General features: G+C 39.3%; 1 protein-coding gene across 2 annotated transcripts in view; it reads right to left on the bottom strand.

The window, feature by feature from the left end:
* The window catches only part of fbxw11a (F-box and WD repeat domain containing 11a), a 32465-nt gene extending 12868 nt beyond the window's left edge, over window positions 1–19597 (bottom strand). The window contains exons 1-5 of one of the 2 annotated variants that reach the window (XM_086021775.1): window positions 19410–19580; window positions 10595–10663; window positions 7329–7548; window positions 1704–1890; window positions 1408–1498 (exon numbers count right to left, since the gene is read on the bottom strand). In XM_086021775.1, coding sequence (XP_085877901.1) covers window positions 1408–1498; window positions 1704–1890; window positions 7329–7548; window positions 10595–10663; window positions 19410–19448 — 606 coding nt within the window. In that variant the 5' untranslated portion in view covers window positions 19449–19580. Of the gene's footprint in view, window positions 1–1407; window positions 1499–1703; window positions 1891–7328; window positions 7549–10594; window positions 10664–19409 lie in introns of both variants that reach the window. The other variant, XM_086021767.1, reaches the window with a different exon arrangement.
* Between the last annotated feature and the right edge of the window lie 17 nt (window positions 19598–19614).

The following is a 19614-nucleotide window of genomic DNA, read 5'->3' as shown; positions in this document are numbered from 1 at the left end:
CCCACTGTGACGGCGATGCACGGCATCGGGACTCAAATGGATGTCATTTCTGTGGGTTGCTTTCAACTGTCAATAAAACACTTGATATTCATGTCACTCACCACAAGAATGAAGCAGCTGGTTTCCTCCTTGCTCCAAAAGTGTGCTTTTGTGCTGAGTCTCTGAGATTATTTACCTCTGCTTGTGTATTTGCGGTGCTTGTGCGCCAAATACCGCACCGCATGCTAGCATTTCCTGTACTACAAAGACCAGTATTCCTTGCGGTTGAGCATGCGCAAAATGTCTCGATCGTGTCTTTGCACGCCGGCAGCATCTTTGCCTTTTTCGCCCTCCTCTCCTTCTTCTCCATCCACCTCTCATCAGTAATGCTAAGTACAGCACCTTGTGTTTTTATTTTAATGTACAGTGATCCCTCGTTAATTTGCGCTTCAACTTTCACGCCCTCGGTACATCGCGGATTTTTCAGAAGCATTCATAACAAATTAAAAAGGAAACAACACAGCCATATCGGCAGCTATATTGCAGAAAGACGCATTATTTCAAAGATATGAGTTGACTCGGAGGCTTTGTACACAGTACAACAGCTGTGTTTATATGTCGTGAGCGCAGCGCGCTCCCGGCCGGCACGACTTAGACATCGCCAAAAAAAGTGTGAAAATGTTTGTTAGTTTTGTCCTTAGGTTGTCTTAAAACAGCTTACCTTAACTACAATCCCGCGTTGCATTTTATCCAAAGGACTTTATTGATGTTATTGTGCAAAGATACCGTTAATGCATGATCCCCTCCGGCGGCCATGCTTCTTCTTCGTTTTTTCTTTTCACGACAACAACAAGCGTTTTAAAGTGCAGGATTGGTTAAATTACACTATGGCATTCTAGTTAAGGTAAGTCAATTTTATGATAAAAATTAAAACTTTAACGTAGTTTTTAGCGAACGTTCCGTCGTGATTGTCAGCTGCCGCGGTCGAAGCTACATTCTTATCACAGCCTGCAGCTTGGTATTTATTCTTCATTTTGCATTTTTAAAGTTAAATTGATTGTTTAACAATATTTAGAAGTGTAGGAACCATGTCGGGGGTTCGCAACAACGTAACAGAGGCGCAAAACCCCGAAAAAATAAAACTGTACAATAAATATATAAAATAATAATAAGTCTGACACTACTTTGCGTTTTTTCACCTATCGCGCCGGGTTCTGGCCCCCCATTAACTGCAATAAATGAGGGATCACTGTATTTTAGTTTTTTTGATACCAAACATTTTGATGTAAATTTCGACTTTAACGGTGAAATCCGACATATGCGGAAATTCAGGTTACATCGCCAGTGTAGGAACGAAACTCGTTCGTAAATTGAGGACTTCCTGTACATTGACCGTTGTGTATTGTCCTTTGCTTTAAATTCACTTACCTCTATGTCTTGGATGATTTTGGGATAAAGGGAGTGATAATATGAGTTGGGCGGGACTTCAGATGTGCGATTTTTGAACAGATATTTCTCCCTACGAGAAAAAGAAGGATTAGTTTTCTAATGATTATTTTATGAGGTCCTACTACTACTAGTACAAATAATGATAATAAAAATAATACAGTAATATACTCTACCACTTTTCTAATGTGAACGACAAATGCTATAAGACAAACAAGCTAGTTTGATTTTCAGTACACGGTAAAGTAGACAATATAATACAAAGGGGCCATCCTCACCACTGATGTCTTTCGGACAGTCCTTTCCATAGTGGGTCAGTGCGGACCATGCGCTCTATGAGCTTCTTCCACAGCATACCCTCCGAGATTACCCTTTGCCACTCCTTGCATACCAGCTCTGCTGCACAAAGCGAACGTGCATCCAGGAAAGACAAGATGTTTTCTGCTATGTGATCTAAGCCTTGGGCTGAAGAAGAAGGGAGAGAGGGGGACATACATGAAAGCGAGAGAAATATTTTGCATTAGTTCAACTTGCAACTAGGGTTGGATGATATGGCTGAAAAATGTATCACAACTTAAGTATTTCGTAACAGTCGATTTCAGTAATTATTGATTGTTTAATTTTTTTTTTCATTTAACTGTTCAATAAGGAGCCGGAGAAAAAAAGCGGGGTTTACGTAATTTTATTTAAAATGTTAACCTTTAGTAATAAGTCAGAATAAGTGATAAATATAAATAAACACTAATTTAAACAAAATGTGCTAAGTACTTAGTCAACAATTGCAATGAATCTCTCTTCATATCAAGCATGCAAATCAAAATACATAATAATGTCAAACAAACGTACAAAATATGGGCATAGTGCAAAGGATTTTCTAAACTAGATATAATAAAATAGAAATAGGCCTGGACGATGTGTCTTTTGCAATTAGTCACATCGTAGGACGTGCAATGTTTTAACTTTTTTTTTTTCTTAGAACAGGCAAACTTTTGTTTTGCTTCATAAAAGCAGCAAGCTCACCGTTGTTGCTGCAATAGCGTCACAAGCCCCTGTATGAGCAGTTCAAACTAAGAAGTGGGACCCGAGGTGAAACTTCACTACTCGAAAAACAATTACAGACGCCTTCACCAGCATAACTCCTTATGATAATAAGTCCAAAGAGCACCGAAAAATCACGGATGCAATATGTTTTACAGACCGTTTTAGTTATTGTTATATTTTGGTGAACAACTCAGGGCACTAATGCACCTGCTCTTTAAGTTTTAATATTTTTGTTCTCATTTGTTTACAACTTTGCAGCAGTTTCACCAAGGTTTTTTTTATCTTAATGTTGTATTTTTGTAAACAACTCAGGTCCTTGTGCACCTGCTTTTTAATTTTTCAATATTTTATAGTTTAGTTTAAAGGTGTTTATAACTCTGCTGCTGCTTTTGAGGTTTTTTAGGTCTATTTTTTGAAATAACTCAAGGGTCTAGTGCACCTGCTCTTTTTATTTTTTTGTTTAAAATATGTTTAATATTTTGCTGCTGTTTACATTGAAGTGTGAAATACAATGTTAAATAATCTATTATGTAACAGAAACATGACCGTTGTGATCCCTTTTAATATACAGCAATCATCATTCACAGACGAACCCCCCTTAGTCTGAATTAAACGATATTGTATGAATACAATCATGTCATGGTGAGTTAACCAAATTATCCCCAAACAAATCTATTCAGGTTATCTGGTGAAAATTCTATTTTTAACATCGCAATATATATCGTAAACCCCCCAAAAATCGTAATGTCATTTTTTTCCAACATCGTGCAGCCCTACATAGACACGAGGATAAACTTGAGGTTGTCAGAACATCTGCAAGATGAAAGGAGTCAGTAGACAAGTGGAGTACTGTATACAAATAAACCATCATAAGGAAAATAAAGTTTATCAAACACATTTTAACCACCAAAAATATGTAAAATATTGCAAACTCGTGTTGTGACATTCCCTCTCTTATTAACAATTCCTTCTCCAGAAGTCGGACTCCATTTTTTTTCTTCGTTTCAATACACTGTGTTTTTTTTAATTTTTTTTATTTCAAGAAGTTCTGAGACACTATGGCAAACAATTTTATCACAACTGCTCATGTTACTCATCAGGTTATTTGTCCGTTACAAAAAAGCGAATGGATTTAATGATTTAAGAGGGATGCGTGATTATAGAATTTTTTTTTATTTTGACTGATAATGAAATCCAGATTAATAAAAGCGATTACTTTAAGGGCTGAACAAATAAATCTTATTGCATTTTTTTTCTACAAATAATTGTGATTGCGTCCGCTGATAGTGTAGTGGTACACACGCCTGAGTTGTGTGCGGGCAGCGTGGGATCGATTCCCGCTCAGTGACAGTGTCTATGTGTGCCCTGCGACTGGCTGGCGACCAGTTCGGGGTGTAGTCTGCCTTCGCCCATTGACGGCTGGGACAGGCTCCAGCAACTCCCCGCGACCCTATATAGGATAAGCGGTTTGGAAGATGACATGACATGACATGACATAATTGTGATTGCGATATGAGTTGCATTTTTTTTTCAAGGTACTTAATGTATTTTTCTACAATTAATCCATCCATCCATCCTTTATCTATACCGCTTATCCTCACAAGGGTCGAGGGCATGCTGGAGCCTATCTCAGCTGTCTTTAGGCGGGGGACACCCTGAATTGGTTGCCAGCCAATCACAGGGCACACAGAGACAAACATCCGCACTCACAATCACGCCTTGGGGGAATTTAGAGTGTCCAATCAACTTACCATGCATGTTTTTGTAATGTGGGAGGAAACCGGAGTAACCGGAGAAAACCCACGCAGGGACGGGGAGAACATGCAAACTCCACACAGGGAGGCCGGAGCCGGGATCGAACCCACAACCTCTGAAATGTGAGGTGGATGTGCTAACCAGTACAATTAATCCTTATTACAAAAAACAATATCAGCTCTGTTTTGCATTATAGAATACTGAGGTACAGGCAAATGAAGCATGAATTAATATGAAAGACAGTTTACGTACGACAATTAGAGGTATATAGTTACTAAATATTTTGATGTGCAGTTTGGTAAGCGTTCACCACGACAACATAATTCTGCCACATGTGGTGTAAACATAAATATTCACTATACTGTAAAGGCACAAACTCAAGCAGTAGTTTTGCCACTTCCTACATTATCACTTTGTTTCATGAAACATGATATAAATGTGGACTGCACTTCTTAATCAATGAATTTCTTATATAGACCGAAAAACAATAATCCAGGGGCTCTACCACTTCCCACGTCACTTCATTTAAAAAACGTGATATGTAAAGGTATACTGCACTTCTTAAATCACTTACTTAGCATATAGACGGATAACTAGATAAAACATACAGGTATAATATTAAAGCTTAACCGATCTCCATTTAATAACATCACACACGCCACCCGGTAGCAAATAGAAGATAATGCCTACTTATGACGACAGCGGGCATGATCACTCGGCGGCATCTCAACAGCTTTTCGTCTTTTAGTTCAGAACATGCAGCCGAATTCATCCTCTTAACATTTGACCGCTTGACAACTTTGAACGGATGGGCTTTTATTTGTCATGGCTCAAGGAGCTGCATACTCAAGTCTGTGTATGTGTGATTAAACTTCGAACACACACGTAAACTGAAGTCGCACCGACGCCATGACAGACATTCCTCACAGGCGCTCAGATGGCAGCCAAAACATCACAAAATAGAGGTGAAAAGGATCAAGCATTCTGTAGCTGTGGCAACGTTAGCTTAGCAATCGGTAAATCCCCCTCCCGCCTCCGCTGTCAATAAAATAAGCACTATTTAAACCGCAGCCTTCGCGATTACAACACAATAAAATACGTAATTGCGTTTTTTCATTACGCGATTATATTGCAAATGCAATTAATCATTCAGCCCTACCTCATATCATCCCAGTATGTTGATTTGTTGAACGCTATTATTTTTGTCAAGTACAAAATGACCTTGTAAATGCATACCATTGTGATTTTACACTGGCTTTATATTTAGATATTTTAAAACGAAGCATGTCTTGTATTTAAATTAGGGATGGGAATTTGCCCGCCGATTAGTCTCAAATTTTATTTGCGACTAGTCTATAAGCAAGAAAACTTGAAATTTAATACATATTGAATTCAAAGTTGAAAATGCAAATTATTTGTGTATTTACAGTTGGGGCTATTTTAGCCCAAACATTCAGGATAGCTTGTTAATTTAAATTCTATATTTAGATTGATTTTAATAAATGTTTTTGTATTATTTTTCACAAGAGCTTTATTTTTGAGAAGTTCAAGACAAGATAATAATGCAGCTGTTACTGAAAGCATGCTACTGAACACCAATTGATTTGCTAACCTTGTCTTGCTTTAGAAAGAAAATATATATGACAAAAACCGCTGCATTTTAAGGGCAAGCAAGGAAAGACTATCTAATCCAAGCAATTTATGTAATCATATGGTACCTGATGTATCTGTATGTACAGTAGCTGCTGCTACGCATGATATAAGCCAAATATTAGCTAGATATGTGCATTTGTGTGTTGAACTTGTTGGCTCAATATTGCAATTAGACGTATTTAGCCGATTCAGACTTTGGGTCATGAGCCGCATCGAGGCCGCGTCGGCCAAATGAGCCGGCCAGGCCGGCCCGGATTACTGACCCCGCGAAGGGCGACTGCTGCCACCGTGGTGTCCCAGCGGCCGCTGCAGCTGTGGAGATCTGTGGGAAGGGCCCGCCCCGCCCAGAGTCGCCACCGCCGCTGCCCACGCTTGCCGGCCGGGACGAGGAGCTGAGCGCGACTGGGGGCGAGCGAACGTGCTATAGTTGCTACGCAGCTTGCGGCAGGAGCCCGAGGCTGCGCGCCGCACATGTGGTTTCTCATACGCGAGTTTATGCTTACAAAGCCTACAGACGACCTTGTCGTCATCTGCTGCATCAAAAACTGCCAAACGGTGACGTTGTTTTTCGTGGGAGCTTCGACATCTCTTTTCTTCCCCAAACTTAGTGTCCCCGCCCCCTACTATGTGTGCGTGTGGGCGGGGGAGAGAGGAGCAATTCTCTCTCTTGGTGCTTGGCTTGTTTACAGAGGCATAGAGACGTGAGGAACAAGATGTGTGATAATGCAGCGTTCAACAGACTAGTAAAATACTAAACGTTTAATAAATCGTAGACGGTTAAACGACTAATCGCGCACATCCCTAATTTAAATATACAATGTATGTAATACTTTTTGTTGTGTCTTTTGTTTGACAGAAAACTTCAACTAGTGTGTCATTAAACAGCTTAAAGCAAGCTCAAGGAGGACAGAATCGCATCCACGACACGGTGCATTCAGGGTATTTTCATAACGTCGGGAATCTGCAAACACTACGCTGTTCGGCACATTAATCGTTTTTCTTCGATAACGTTTTGATCATTGTGTCATGCCAAAATCGAAAATATGACTACATTTCGATTAATTGTCCAGCTTTATGACAGAACAGAATGTACTGAGCTAACAAATGATAGGTGGAGAGCCTGAGGGTGGATCTCAATTATTTTCCCAGTTTCTGCTTGCTGATTACAAATGTGTTAAATTTATTTATATAGTTATCTAAAGAAAATATAAAAATGTATCTGTGACATTATTAAGAGTTTGGAACAGGGTGTACGCCGCTCACCCAGTGTGACCTATAAGTTGTAAAAAAAAAAAAAAAAATTGGATGGATTGATATTTGCCGAATTCTCGGCGCAAAGAAAATAAAAAATAAAGGCCACTTGAAATCATATTTTTAATTGAATCCATTAACCAATAATTACCTCACCTTTACAGTTTACTCACTGTATAGGACAATTGTGTTGGTTCTCATACCTGGCAGCGCTGTGATGAAGTCTCTCTGTAGCATGGGTTTGAGGTAGGAATTAATGTGGCCATGCTGGTAGTGGCACATTCGGGAAATCAGACGCTCAACAAACTCCACCTGGTCAGCTTCTGACCACTGGTCAAATAGGGCGATGCAATGTTCCTTCTCTTTCTCGTAGTTCCCCTCTGACGGGCGCTTGCGGGACCCCAGAACAGGACCATTACTAAGCTGTGAAAAGAAGATGACATTTGAGTGACCGACTATTTTGGTTGAGAATAGCCTACTACACACAAACACACTATTCAATATTCAATAACTGTACATTGGAAATTCAAAAGTCATTTACACCCAATTCCATAGGTTGGATTTGAAAGAAATCGGAATAGAGCCGTTCAGTTTGTCATATTAAAAAAAATTAAACATAAGTTACAGGTCATATATGGGCAAAATAATCGGATTTGTCTGCAGTCCGAACGTAGCCTTAGTGTGTTTTAAAGTGATGTTGAGTGGAGGAATGGGTGAATGTGAGGCTTCGTAAAGAGCTTTGGGCACCATATGGTGTAGATAAAGCGCTATATAAGTGCATTTACCATTTATTTACTATTTGAGTGCCCCAAAAGGCATCTACAAATAAAATGTATTATACAGGAGCACTAAGCAGACAATAAACAACCAACAATTAAAAAAAATCAATCACAAATCACTGCACCTATAATAACAACAACAACAGAACAATTTATTTGTAGGTGTCATTCAGGGCACTCTAGGTCACATTACAACACTAATAAAAGCACCTCACATTTTCAAAATTGATAGAAATAAAAAAAACAATTTACGCTTATGTACAAGACCCATCACCATTGGGGGGCTGTGCCCACCCACTAAGTTGCTTGTGCCTCCCCCACTTTAGTATGGATCTCTAAAAACCAACAACGTTTTACTATTCGATTTTTGCAACATATTCTGGTCTTCCGATGTCTAATATTAAAACACTGCAGTTACTACAAAATGCTGCAGTTAGACTCCTGACAAGGAAGAGGAAGTTCCATCAAATTACCTGAAACTAGCCAATTTAGACTGGCTCCCGTTCCATTTGAGATGTGATTTCAAGGTTTTGCTACTTACTTGTAAAATATTATACAGCTTACAGCCCCTTCCTATCTTGTTGATTTTATTTTAATGGAAGCTAATTATACAGCCGATACAGTGTTTATAGACTCATATGACAGTTATGAATACTCATGCTAGAGCTTGAACAGTTAATTAAGCTTTTACATGGACAGTTTGACACTGAAATAAGTAATTCTACATTATTTGGTAGGTCCGCTGATAGTGTAGTGGTACACACGCCTGAGTTGTATGCAGGCAGCGTGGGATCGATTCCCGCTCAGTGACAGTGTCTATGTGTGCCCTGCGACTGGCTGGTGACCAGTTCAGGGTGTAGTCTGCCTCCGCCCATTGATGGCTGGGATAGGCTCCAGCAACTCCCCGCGACCCTATATAGGATAAGCGGTTTGGAAGATGACATTATTTGGTATGGAAAATGCATTTTGAAGCAAACATATTTCAGATGTCATCCTTAAAATGGCATCCTGCAACAGTGTTATACAAATTTGGAGGTTCCGGTTCTATTATAATAAAGTTATTTGTAGGGATGTAACGATCCCACTCAATCCCTGATTCGATTCAATTTCTATGTTCAGTTCCCCGATTTTTAATCCGATTTTCAGTTCCGCAATTTTCGATTCGATTCTTTTAAAATGGCTACCATGCTTGCCTCTGTGCACTAGTGTGGTGCTGCAGCCATCCGCAAACGCAATATGTGAAGATGTGTGGTGCAAGCGTGTCAAGTAGGGCTGCTGCAAATTATTATTTTGGTAGTCGATTGATCACCAGCAGTAGTGCTGAGTTGCAATAACATTATGAAAATACCTATAATTACAAAAAATACTTGTAAATTTATTTCACTTTTTTGGGCACCGCTGCTTTTTTTTTTTTTTTTTTTTTTTTAATGTAGAAGAAAGTGAAACCAATGAGTTAAATTAGGGAAATGCTCTGTGCTAAATAAAACTAAACTAAACCAAACAATTGCATTGGTTTTTAATTTTGTTTTTATTCAACCTTATTCCAAAATGTTTTTTTTCGCTTCTCTAATATGCATAATTGAATCCACACATTCAAAATGTGGTATACACCTGGAATGGAAAAAACACTTTAAAGATTAGGAGTAACATAATTTTTTATCTGAATTTATCATCTAAATTACTACTTTCTAATGAGCTAGGTATGTTATGTCTTTTATTGTTTGGTGTTGCCATTAAGGGTTTGTGGAGTTATGAGTGGTGGTATTTCCAAGTTCTTAAACTCAACACTCAGTATGTAGTCACTGTGACCGTGAGGCAGCGCATGTTGACATCCTCACTTGCTATTTGATGTGAACTGTGGAATCGCAGGTAGACCAAAGCTGTGTTTTGGTTTTAAATAGACGTTGAGTTTGTTGACTAATGCCTCCATAGTCTGTAGTAGATGCTACAAAATGTTAGCGTACCACAACAGGACATTCGTGCGGCGTTCAGACGCACACGGTAGCCTGTGTGTGCTAACTAGCTAGCTTTCAGAAACGACTGTCCCTATGTCATAAATGAAATCAGGCATCAGCCACAATGTGCTTCCTTTTTTATGCTTGTTTATCACCGCTGTGCTGCTATGAAAGGGAGATTTGCATTGTTTTAATAAATTTTGTGCAGTGCGCCTGGACTTTCAGATTCTTTTGTTAACTTTGTCTCGGGTAGCCATGGCACCATTACCCACAATGCTTCTGTTTACATCACAGGTGACCTGCATTACCACTACTGCGCATGTGCGTTGTTGACATGCATTTTAGCATTTATATCAATATAAAATAGATTTTCGATAAATTGTTACATGCCTAGTTACTTGGTTGGAAATGGCAACAACAACAACAAAAAATTGAGTTCTAGTTAATAGAAACAAAAAGTACATATGAAAAAGATGGATTGAAAATTATGACAGTGGTGATTTGCATGCCAAAATGTTTGCCATTGGAAATGAATGGTGAAATTTTGCAACAAAAAAAAAAAAAAAGTTGTGTCATTCTGTTCATGCTTTGAAATCAACATTTACTAAAAGTTTGAAGAAGAGCATGATAACCTGACTGCTAGAGAGGCGAGTGCGAATGTGACACTGTCGTGTTAGTTTTGAAGCACACAATAGATATGGATCACAACAACTGACAACAAGCACTGGGAGAAACCTTGAAAACTGTGTTCTTCTTTGGCGACAGGTCATCCACTAGATTCTGTGACTCCATCCCCGACGTATTCTTTATAAAAAGGAGGAAAAACAAATCAAATGTGCTTGTAAGTGCATTATTTTCTCTCAGTCGTCAGTTTGCTAAAAGCACAGTGTTGAGCCAGGAGAGCGGTGTGGTTTGAGCTGGACAAAGAAGTGCCGCAAAAAAAGCCAAGGAGGGGTAACCATCAAGACGACTGAGGCCTGCGTGCACATCAGTATGTACGCACGCACGCACTGAGTGGAGAACATGATCAACACAACATTCTTTCCTGAAAAGGATGCCAGTTACAAAGGAACACAACAGTAAATTAAATGGCTTGGCTGTTACGAGCTTTGGCGATATGTTAGAGAAATGAAATAAGATAGTGGCTTTGGTAATATACAAATATTTTTGTGTATCCTCATTTATATTGAGCAAAATTTGGTCTTCTAGTGTTTGGCTCTATTGAGAATAACAACTATACAATACACAGAAAAAAAAAAGAGTGACAACAACAAAAAACAACATATATATATGCATATACAGGTCTTTCTAAAAATAATTTGCATATTGTGATAAAGTTCATTATTTTCCATAATGTAATGATAAAAATTAAACTTTCATATATTTTAGATTCATTGCACACCGACTGAAGTAGTTCAAGCCTTTTATTGTTTTAATATTGATGATTTTGAAGCCTACACACTCCGAAAGCCCAAAAGATGACTCCTCACTTTATTTGTTTGCTAGATGGATATTTTAAATTCAGCTTTTTAATTCATTTGAAAGATACCTTCAACTCTGCAATGTTTTTTGTAAGAGTTCAAAATGAGTTCATTTAATAAATAAAATTACATGTTTTGAAACATGGATGGACTGCATGGATTTCAGAAGCAACACACTATTTTACTAATTTTTCTCTCTCTCTCTCATATATACATACTGTACATATACATATGTATACAGTATTTACATACATATACATGCATATATATATATATATATATATATATATATATATATATACACATATATGCATGTATATATGTATGTATATGTATGTAAATACTGTATATATATGTATATGTACAGTATGTATATATACATACATACATACATATACACATATATATACATATATACATATATAAACATATATATATATATATACACACATATATATACATATACACATATATATACATACATGCATATACATGTATGCATATACATACATATATATACATGTATGCATATACATACATATATATACATGTACACATATACATACATATATACATGTACACATATACATACATATACATACATATATACATACATATATACATACATACACATATACATACATACACATATACATACATATATATATATATATATGCTAAGATCTTCATTTTAGATGTCAAAAAGTGTTTGCAGCGCCCAGTGTTTCCTTTTCTGTGAAAACCGGGTCGAAGTGGCACTTTGAGAGTTAAAGGGAGTCGCCCTCTGATTTAGACAGTTTGACTTACGATGCAGCACTCACATAAACAGACCATAAACATATTGAGATAAAACGTTTTAAATAGATATTTAAACAGTGGTGCATAAATTCATAATCCTAACTATTTCACAAACATACAAACAAGCAGGATTAAAAAAAGTATGTCCATTTCCAGGTTAGTACTTTTAACATAATTTGTACAGTTCTAAAATGAAAACTGTACAGGATTCAGAGGAGTACAGTTTTTAGGTAACAATGGTAGAAAAGATAAAACTGACTTTCATGCTTCTGTCGTCAAAAAGAATAACTGATACATTCCTTTTTTTCCCAATTTTGACTATTTTTGCTGAAGACACTTTATACCGGTGTGAATGCTATTGGATTAAAAATACAAATTACTGTTTTCTCTATGGGTGACAAACAAATTGGGCTAAACCATATTGAACCCACCAAAGGTCACTGTACGTTCATAAACCAAATAAAGCTGAGTAGTATTCAATAGGCTGCAACCAGCCACTTCACACCTGCATTTCACTCAATCATACAATTTGATTATTCTATGAATGAATGGGCTCTCTGATTCAATCACAATGGATGGGGCCGCCTCCAATGCCTGGCTGTGTTGCAACAGCTTTGCAAAAGCAGAGTTTTAACTTCCTAACTTGTAAATCAGGCGAATTCATTTATCCAAATCAGTATTTCTTAGAGGAAAGCAGAACATCCCATACCAATTATGTTGCGTGTACGTTATAGGAATGGGCATGAGGAGACAAGTGTCCTTGATCGAGTTGGAGGAAAAGGAAAATCAATGTATCCATTACAGTTTGAACTAGGGATGAGAATTTCAACTAATTTGCCCGCCGACTAGTCTCAAATTTAATTTACAACTAGTCGACTAGTCTATAAGGAAGAAAACTTGAATTTTAATACATATTGAATTCAAAGTTTAAAATGCAAATGTGTGTATTTAGGGGCTATTTTAGCCCAAACATTCAGGACAGCTTGTTAATTTAAATTCTATTGATGTAACAACAACTGACTGAATAAAGGTGAACAATTGAAAGAGAAATACATTTCTGATACATTTTCCAATGCAATGCATGGCATTTATTATGAATAATGTTATGTGTAATGGTACCAACTCCCAGTCCAGCAGGGTCTCATTCGCTAGCACCATGTTAGCTGCATTATCATGCACACAGGGGACGACTTTATTTTGTAGTGCCCACGTACCCATCACACTCCGCAGGAGAGCAGCCAAGTTTTCAGCTGTGTCTTTCCTCTAAGGCTAAGTTCACACCGCAGCTAAATGCGACCCAGATCGGAATTTTTTGCCCATATGCGACCTGTATCTGATTTTTTTATGACAGTCTGAACGGCTCAATTCCGATTTTTTCAAATGCGACCTGGGTCGCTTTCATATGGGGTCCTAGATCGGATACGTATCCGATCTTTTCCAATGCGTTTGCGGTCTGAAACGGCCAGGTCGCATACTGTATACGACATTGAATAGCCCAAGATGCGCTCCGCGCAGGCGGACGGAAAGTGCTGGCAGCAGGGGGATCGAATCTGCAAAGTTGTTTTGAGTAACACTATTGACTTTATATTTCACTTTAATTTAATCCCACTTGAAACGTGAAGCATAAAGTTGACATTTATGGCGATCGTAGTAATTCAGCCACAGCTCAGATAGATTGATTTTTTACGCACGGTTATGACGTGACGTCATTGTTAGTGATGTCTCCATGAAATGAAATAATAAAGCCTCACCTTACAATTTCCCCCAAATACTGTATTTATTTCTACCTGCTACCTAATCGCTTGAATGCCCCGACACACTGGACCACATTTAATTCCGCAAACACAACGTCGGGTGTGATGTCGTCTCTTCTTCTACGCAGGCGGGCCACTTTGACGACGCATACGTTCATACAGCAGACAAGACAGAGGTCGCATTTTTAATGTACCGGTAATATGAACGCTTACACACAAAAAATAGGATTTTTTTTAGGGGGGGAGGGAGCAATTATCTCTCTTGGTGCTCAGCATGTTTACAGAGGCCGAGGCCTGTGGAACAAGATGCGTGATACTTAATGCCGCGTTTAACCGACTAGTAAAATACAAAACGTTTAATAAGTCGTAGATGGTTAAACGACTAGTTGCGCACATCCCTAGTTTGAACGACTACATGTTTTTGTAGTTGACGCTTAGATGATGACTGCAGAGTCGACGTCAATTTATCAATGATGTGTATTTTTTCAGTTGTCAACTGAAGTAGTTTGTGTTTTGAGCGCTGCTTTTGCCTCAAAACACAAGCTCGCTCACCCACTCACACCATTCCCGACTCATTGATGCAATGACATCCAATCATATTCAGCCAACTTCATGGCCTCGCAGACAGTCAGAACTACCAATTCACATATTAACAAAACTGCAAGGTTGGTACTCCCTACAGTATACAATCGTTAGCAAATGTTTTTTTTTTTTTTTAACCTGGCGAGGGAATGCATAGCAATAATGTAGTAAAGCAAACCCGAAGTTGTTATATGGACTGTTGCTAGACATTTTAAGATCAAACTGTCTGTCAGACCATGAGGCGTACGTGTATGATTTTTAATTGGATGGGTTAAATGTAGGGTAGGTGACTGGAAGGAAGAAGAAGAGCTTGCTGTGTGTCTACGGAATAAAGGCTTGAGTAAAACAGATGCTGCCGTCATTAACCAATCAATTTTTTAAAAAAGTGGTAATTGATCAATCACCGCTTGTCTTCTTTTGTCATCTAAGTGGACGCTACAGTATAGTTTGTGTTTTTACTGCTACAGGGGGGCATTTGCTTTTCAGCTAGCGTTAGTGGAATCCTTTTCAGATGGGCGATCGTACATTGGTTGTTATATTTCTGTGCAAACTTGCATATTTTGTAAGTGATCGTGCTACCAGTCTCATTTTTAGTAAAATACTTCCACACACTTGAGGCACGGCTGCTGGTTTGCTGCGCCAGCTGTAAATGTATTTATTCGCATTTCTAGAAAAGTTTATTATTTGTCCAGCTGATTGTAGTGGTAGTGCCAAATTTTCACGTTCCCCCACTTTTTCGACAGCCAAACTTCTAATGCTACCGACATCCACGCCTTTTACTTTTTAAACAGCCATGACAAAAGTTGATGGCAGGCTGTAGTTTGGACAACACTGATTCAAACCCTTGTATTTACTGTTGTTTTTAAATATCATTTTAAAGGGAACACAGTATATCTCTCTGAATGTTCTGAACTCCTGATAATGTCGTATTGAAAACAATAAAGCTTCCTGGAAGAGCTGCGTCATAGCAAAGGTCTGGGACTACGTTTACATGCAGTCAATATTCGAGTTAAGATGAAAATTCCGTTTTCTGAGTAATTCGGAATACCCCCGTTTACATGGCTTGAGTGGAGAGTTAACACCCCACATTTAAATAATCTGATTGAAACGGCAACGAAAGGACGACATGACGCAATTTATGTCATCTCCGCTTGTTACTTGATTCCGTCAGTAAAACGCATTATATTCATCTCACTCACTGAAAGAATTAAGCAGATGGTTTCCTCCTTGCTTCAAAAGTGTGGTGCCGTACTTACTCTAGCTTTCGCTGTGTTTTCTCTATCACTAAACGTGTATTTCTGGTGGATTGCGTGCCAAACAGCATGTATACAAGCACTTCCTGTACTACAAAGGCCAAGATTCCTTGCAGTTGAGCATGCACAGAGTGTCCCGTGCAATTGGCGAATTGCAGTATACATGTACGCCTATTCGTGGTAGAAAGGGAGTTACGCAGGCATGATATTCTTAGTTTTAAAAACCCGAATAAGGGCATATTCCGGTTATGGGTAAATGGTGTGTCACTTGTATACTGTGTCACTGTATAGCACTTTTCTACCTTTGGTAGTCAAAGCGCGCCACACTGTAACTCATCTACCTACTGATGACGCAGCATCAGGAGCAACTGGGTGTTCAGTATGTTGCTCAAGGATACTTCGACATGGTCACAACAATGGCCGGGGATCGAACCCACAACCTCTGGGTTGGGAAACGACCACTCAAGTTATTGCGCACGTTTACATGGCTTTTAAAAACCTGAATACTGCCAATATTCAGGTTTTAAAAGGTTTATTGGTTGCATGTAAACGCAGTCTGTGTGAATGGAGATGTCCCATAGATAACTTTTTCTTCTTTAGACCGCAAACTGGATCACACAGAATCAACTTTGTCTCTTCTGATTTTATTGAAGTAGTACACTTCATGTTGCCTCAACTGTTTAAAGATGCAGCTGATCAACAATTAATTCCACATAATCAACATAAACTTTACCAAAGGATAATTATTTCTTTCCCTAGTTAATATTGAGTAAAAAAACAACAACCAAATCAGTGGTTGCCACAGAAGTACCCACACAAAACAAAAACGTCTGGTCCCAAGACCCAAGCAGAAGGGTTAAGAAGCCAAGATGGGCTTGCTGGTGTTGATGATCATGCAGGGCAGAAGAAAGGGAAGGAAAAGACAGACCAAGTTTGACCAGGCAGGCAGGCAAGCAAGCATATATATTCTCTCAGGGCTTGAAAGAAGACCCTCCCCACCGTAGAGCTCACACCTCCAGGCAGAAAAATGAAGGTGGCTGTTGTCACTTGAATGTGCAATAAGGAAATGGCCAATTGAGGAAGGTCTGATGCTTAGTGTCTTAATCACAGGGTACAGTGGCCGTGACCAGTTATGTCTGTCTGATTATAAATGTGGTCAATTACAGTTTAGGATGCAATTTCAGCTTAGGATGTTGTAACTAATGCTTTAGGCACATCGGGGAGGGACCTGAGAGCAGTGTGCTTCAAATGCAGAGGAGAGTACAACAGGTAAGGAAGTTGGCAGGTGAGATGAGGGTTCACATGGATGCTTAGAAGTCATGTTGAAAGAAAAGTAAAAGGAGATGACAGGGGAGGGTGAGCTTTAGGTAGAGGAGGAGCAGCAGAATTAAGAGGAGAGAGGCAGAACCTGGTTGTGAGCCCGGGTGGAGGGGATGCTCTGCAGGCACCTGAGTGCACACAAACTCTCAGCCACCGAGGAGCAGCCCAGCCAGAGAGAGCGAGGCACAGAGCACTGTGTGAGAGAGAGAGGGAGGGAGGGAGGAGGAGACCCAAGTGGACAGGGTATAGGAAGGAAGGAAGAGCAAGAGAGAAATAGATGAGAAGTAAAGGAAAAGAGAAGGGAGGAAGTGATGTTGAGGGAAAATGGAAGGAAGAAACCGAGGAGGTGAGTGAACGGATGGATCAATCAATTGACACGTGGATGCAATTGGTCAGGAGTTCATGTGGTGTAGATGTGTCAAAATGCAAGAAAAATGAATGAATAAATAAATAAATAGTGTTTAGTTGGGAATCAGGAGGTTGTGAGTGTGTGTCCATCAAAGGTGAGGAAAAGAGTAGGGAGGGAATTGGGGGGAATAGTGAGGAGGGAAAAACCAGTATTAGAGCTACACACACATTGCACAGTGAGCACAGGAACACACACTCATTCACACACGAAATACTGACAGATACTCACAAAAGCAATATTTGATGTGAACTAGAAGTGGGTGTGCAGAGGAGAGGGGAGGGGTACTGTGATTACGGTCACTGATATTTATTCTGCCCAATTGTTCTGCCATAAGTGGTTACTGAGTAACACTGTGACAAAAATTATCAGAAAATATACTGTCCGAAAACATAAACAAAACACATAACCCTGAACTACACAATGGTCAAAGTCCTGCTCAAGTGAACATATTAACCATGATATAATAAAATTGACAAATGTTAAATGTAGACAGGTCTGACGTTCGAACTGTACTTTTACTTTTAGATAAATAGCATACTAATTCAGCATCAATTTTATACAGCACTTAGTCTAGGCTCGAGTTGTACTTTTAGTTACAATTTCAGGTAAACAGCATACTAGTTTAGCATCACTTTTGTATTGCACAGAATTAGTCTATCTGTAAATGTGCACATCAGCATTTTCGTTTATCAACAGTGATTTAACAGTTTTTGTTTTAGCTACTCACCAACTCACGTTTACCGGGTAATCTACTCACTGTCCTTATTAGTAAATCGTCATATCAGTAACGTTACTCGTATTGTAAAGATGCTGCAGTGCTGACCCTTAAAGAGCATTACATGTGACTTCATGGTGAATGTTATTTTCTGTTACGATATCTGGCTGGAACCTCCATCAAAAGATCAAGTATTTATTTCATTTTTAAACTCTGTTTAAACTCCACGTAGCTACAGAAACAAACTAAAGTGAAACAAAGGGAACCTGGATATGTCGATAATGTAATAATGGTCAAAAAGAGGTATCGTAACTTTAGGAACTATTCATTTCATCCAGTGCAATTGAAACAGTAGCTTTTGGGAAGCTAACTATACCCTAGCCGCCTAGCTTTTGAAGATAGCCAATCGTCTGACATAAACAGTAATACATAAGCTAAATAAATTGTAAATAAGCCGCATTGTGAGAAAGTGCATTTAGAATGGTGGTTTACTGGCTATGATTAGTACGCCAAACAGCTACTCCTGTCTCAACTAAATATCTATTTTGATATGGAAAGGAATGTCAAGTAGACCTAGCGAGCTAGCTACATGGCAACTTGCTGCCGCTAAGCGTAATGCTAGATGAATGAAAAAGCAGTACACTTCCTTCTACGCACTTCAAAAATATAAACAGCCATGCTTCACTTCAGGATCATTTTAGCAATATTCACACAGGCCTCGGAAAGTATTGGGCATGTCCACATATCTTCTACCGTGAGGGCTTTCAACACACAACAAATATGTAAACATAAGCGTACATTTTAGTGGTTCGCCGTTCCCTAGCCAGTGCTAGCTTGATAGCTAATGCCCAGACAGGGCCCAGTTAAAGTGGCGCAGCGTCACCGCAGTGAACACTACCCCGAGAAACCCTCAGCTGTCTTCGGCCGACGGCTGCGCGAATCCGTCGTGGTCAACACCAATTGCAACCGGTAGCCGAATTGATAGGTTGTCCACAATCACCCGATGACAACAAGTACAAAGTTACATACATAATAACATTAGTTATCTGCAGTACTACTAGAAATGTATCGCTAATTTCAGGCCCTCCCTTATATTCCCGGTCCCCACTTTTCTCCTCCGCCTCTCTAGACAAACTGCTTCGGTTTATTCTTCCTTTCAAATCAGCGAGCAACGGTTCCCCCAGACGACTCGGACAACACCGCCTGTGTCCGTGATGCCTCATTGGAACACGTCTTACCATCAGATCCAACGTTTTGTCCTCCATCTCCGGCTCCATGTTGACGATCCCCCCCGAAACTCGCTCTGAAAATGGAAACCCAGCCCTGCGTCGGCGGCCCGCAAATGCAGAGACGTCATTCGCTTTGCTCAAGCTCACAGCATTGGGTAGGACGGTGTGAAGAGGGAGGGTGGGGGATGGGAACGCCCATGCGTCCAACCAACGC

The sequence above is a fragment of the Filicampus tigris genome, chromosome 2 (genome assembly GCF_054856515.1).
Source record: "Filicampus tigris isolate MCC_2025a chromosome 2, RoL_Ftig_1.0, whole genome shotgun sequence".
Lineage (NCBI taxonomy): Eukaryota > Metazoa > Chordata > Actinopteri > Syngnathiformes > Syngnathidae > Filicampus > Filicampus tigris.
The sequence above is the reverse complement of the archived record's forward strand: the minus strand, read 5'-3'. Positions and strand labels throughout refer to the sequence as shown.